At 35.7% G+C, this 3833-nt stretch overlaps 1 protein-coding gene across 2 annotated transcripts; it reads left to right on the top strand.

Moving 5' to 3' along the window:
* Positions 1-1111: 1111 nt before the first annotated feature.
* On the top strand, positions 1112-3833 carry LOC110612123 (transcription factor bHLH123). 2 transcript variants are annotated; one of them, XM_021752807.2, is made up of 7 exons: positions 1112-1642; positions 1745-2369; positions 2501-2608; positions 2716-2781; positions 3017-3082; positions 3179-3229; positions 3329-3833. In XM_021752807.2, the coding sequence occupies exons 1-7, from the start codon at positions 1350-1352 to the stop codon at positions 3476-3478; spliced, it is 1359 nt and encodes a 452-aa protein (XP_021608499.1). In that variant the 5' UTR covers positions 1112-1349; the 3' UTR covers positions 3479-3833. The 2 variants fall into 2 exon arrangements, with proteins under 2 accessions (XP_021608499.1, XP_021608498.1); XM_021752806.2 differs by having other exon boundaries at positions 2498-2608.

Here is a 3833-nt window from a genome sequence, read left to right as displayed (position 1 = left end):
GAATTCTGAGTTGATTGACAACTAGCTCCTCATTTAGATTAATAAAATATTATTCTTAATTTAATATTTAAATTATTTAACATTATTATGAATTTTTTTAAATCGTGATAAAATATATTTAAAATTACAAAAACAATATTTTAATAAGTAAGAATTTATATAATCTAAATTAGTTAAATTTTAATATTTTGTTTAATAAAAATATTATTTTTTTTATCACTCCAAATCGTAGCCAATTAAATTTTTTATTGAATTTAAGCCATTCATAGATTTATAAATTTTATTAAAAAATTAAAAATAAAGGGAAATATTTGTCGGAATTTCTAACTCATATGTAAAATAAAACTCATTTTTTTGAATTCACGATTAATTGAATTTATTTTAATTTTTTCATAAATAAAAAATAAAAATAAAAGAAAGACCCACGTATTTCCCTTTCTTTCTCTCCCCTATTCCCTTCCCTTACCCCACCATGTCTCTCTCTCTTTTGCTTCAGAAGTGGTCACACCATTGTCATTCGACGGTGACCTAAGGATTAGCTGCTCTAGATGACATCGGAGCAAGAACACCGACAAAAAGGGCAGTGACAACAGCATCAATGGCGAGTAAAAGAGAGAGAAAGCACCCTTACCGGCTCATTGCTAACTATTTGGACGTCAGTTTGATGCGAGACGGGTGGATATACTCTTGGCCAGATGAGCCTTCATATCTGATCAACCTACGCTTTGCATTGCGGAATGGAGAGAATAGCAGCGAGAATTTGCATCGCTTTTTCCAGTATTTTCCAATCAAATGATGGCCAGTTCAAGCAATCAGTCGCCGAGATGATGACCTTCATCCCTCAATTCTCGTGCGACCATCCTGATGTTAGTTGAGGATGTAACAACTATACACTTGTATATTTTTTATACGAGAAAGAGAAAGAAGGAAGAATGAAATTTGTGAGAGAAGGAATAATAATATTAATCTAAAAATATGTAATATGTATTTTAATGATATTCAAATTGAGTTGAATGAATTTGAAGGAAATAAAAAATAAAAAATGGAGTGACTACAGTGAAAATTAGTCTAATTTTAAAATCACCCATAGAAATGTCAACCCACCAGGAGCATTCTGGTCACTCGCAAAGAGAGACCCAAATAGCTTCATTTCGCTCTATAAATACCTTTACGATGCAGCGAACCATTTTCTATAATTTTATGCAACCACAGAAAGGAAGAAAAAGTTCAAACGAACCAAAATTCAAGGTATTGCCCAACAAAAATCCAAGATTTTTACGACATTTAAACCCTCCAGCATAGCAACTATAAAGCAGCAGCTGCTTCAGCTTCAGCTTTGCCTTTTAGCCATGGCGGATGAGTTCAATACAGCCACAAATTGGTGGGATTCTTCTAGGAACAGGTTTGATAGTGGCTCTTCTTCTTCGTCTTCAGGGCTTAATAGTTTAGGAAGCTTTGCTTGGCCATCAGAAGTTGTGGATGTCAAAGGAAGACCTTCTATCGAGTCTTCTTCCGTTTCAGATAGTTCTGTAGTTTTTCATGATACCCAGAAGCTGCAACAAGGCCATGATTCTGGTGCTGACTTGCACATGATGGGTTTAGGTCTCTCTTCGCAGGCCATGGATTGGAACCAAGCTTTATTGTAAGTCTTCATATATCTTCTTCGAAACTTGAAAACCCTACTTTAGTACTTAATTTTTTCGATTCCTTTATAGTTAAAATTTGTTGATTCTTGTTATGGCAGTCGTGGAGATAAGGGTGAGAGCAGCTTCCGTTCGATGCTGCAAGAGAACTTGAATTCGAGCACGAGTTATCATCAGCATGAAACTGGGATTGGATCATCTCAAGTTCAGTGGAGAGAGAGAATGTTCAGTGGGGCTAGTGGCGATCCTTCGATGAATCATGAGTTTAAGCAAATCAACAGAGGTTTCTCTTTAGATCAACCGCAGTTCAGCCCTCATGGGAGCTCTAGTGATAGTACGGTGACATGTCAAGGCTTGCAATCGTCTGGGTTCCAAATGGATTCAACAGCTATATATGGAAGCACTTCGACGATGTTTCAAGGTCTACTGGGATCTGATAATCAACAACAGCAGCAGCAACAGTGTTCTTTCGAGAACCGATCCATGAGCTATCCATATGGGGCAAATTATGGAATTACAAGTAATGAATTGGTGCCTTCTTGGTCTAATAAGGTGCCTCAGTTCTTGAGAAATTCACCCCCTAAACAGTCTCCACATAGCCAATTGCATTTCTCCAATAACGCACCCTTCTGGAATGCATCTGCAAATTCCATGAATGATGTCCGTCCAAGCTTTTTCCCAATCCAACAGCAATTTCCAGCAACAAATTTCGAAGAAAAACCAAAGGTATCCAACCCCATATACGTACATGATATATTAATTCAGAAAAATTATATATGTAGAGCACAGAGTTGGTGGGTGAGATTGAAATCTTTTGGTTCACTCATTCTTCTTCTTTTTTCTTTCTTTTCCAGCAGAATATATCTGAAGTACGGGATTCGAGTACAACATTGAAGAAAGGTGCGAGTGAACCAGCAACAAAAAGGCCTCGGAATGAAACACCATCACCCATGCCAGCCTTTAAGGTTACAATCAAAATTTGATAAATTTTAATTTTTCATTTATATCATCATCCATTCATTTACATATATAGATTAGATGATAATGCTTTTGCAACTATGAAATCTCTTAGGTGAGGAAAGAGAAGATGGGGGACAGAATCACTGCACTCCAACAATTGGTTTCGCCTTTCGGAAAGGTAAGATTTTGATTTTGATTTTTTTTTTTTTTTAATTTCTCCCCTCAATTTTCTGATCAGTAAAAGCTTTACTTTCACAAAGACTATACACAGTGATCAAAGGATCATTTACAAAGACTATACACAGTGATCAAAGGATCATTTTACATTCTTGATGGAAGCCAAATGATAATGATTCTTTTTTTCTTTTTCTTTTTCTCTCTTCCCTTTTTAATTATTTCATATCATGTGTCAGACTGATACTGCTTCAGTGCTCTCAGAAGCTATTGAATACATCAAATTCCTCCATGAGCAAGTCACTGTAAGCTTCCATCTAAAACTTGCGCAGCATACATATTATCATAGCAAATGAAACCCAATGATAATATAAGCCTTGTTCGTCGTAATTTTGTATTAGGTCCTAAGCACACCATACATGAAAAGTGGAGCTCCAATGCACCATCAGCAGGTAATATTCTGCTTAATATGGTTAAGTAATGATGGGTTTTGCTTAATTATTATGGAGATAATTACAATATAGCAATTTTTTTTCTGAATGAATGTGCAGTCGGACAAGTCCAACAAGGACCCAGAAGGACAAAAACAAGATCTTAGGAGTCGAGGACTGTGTCTGGTTCCAATTTCGAGCACATTCCCAGTAACCCATGAGACAACAGTTGATTTTTGGACTCCTACATTTGGAGGAACATTCAGATAGAAAGAAAGAGAAATGGGTGAAACTGAGGAACTAACAGATTCTACAAAAAGTAGCAACAACAGCAGCAGGTGTACATGATCTGATAAAAAACCCTACCCAAGTTGGGAAAGATGAGATTATAAACAAGGATAACAAAGAAGTGGAAGAAAACACAGATACACATAGAGATATGACAGTCAAAGTCCAAGAAACTGAAGGAAAATATAGAGAGAAACTGTGAAAGAGAAAGAAAAGGGAATGAAAGTTCATTGTTTGGGCAGCATAAGGACCATTTGGAAGCATATTAATTTGTTGTAATAATTGAAGAATTATATATATATATATATATATAAATTAGTATAGGGGTTGATCATAA

Source organism: Manihot esculenta, chromosome 3 (genome assembly GCF_001659605.2).
Source record: "Manihot esculenta cultivar AM560-2 chromosome 3, M.esculenta_v8, whole genome shotgun sequence".
NCBI classification, from domain to species: Eukaryota; Viridiplantae; Streptophyta; class Magnoliopsida; order Malpighiales; family Euphorbiaceae; genus Manihot; species Manihot esculenta.
Note: the sequence above shows the minus strand (reverse complement) of the source record. Positions and strands in the feature narration are given on the sequence as shown.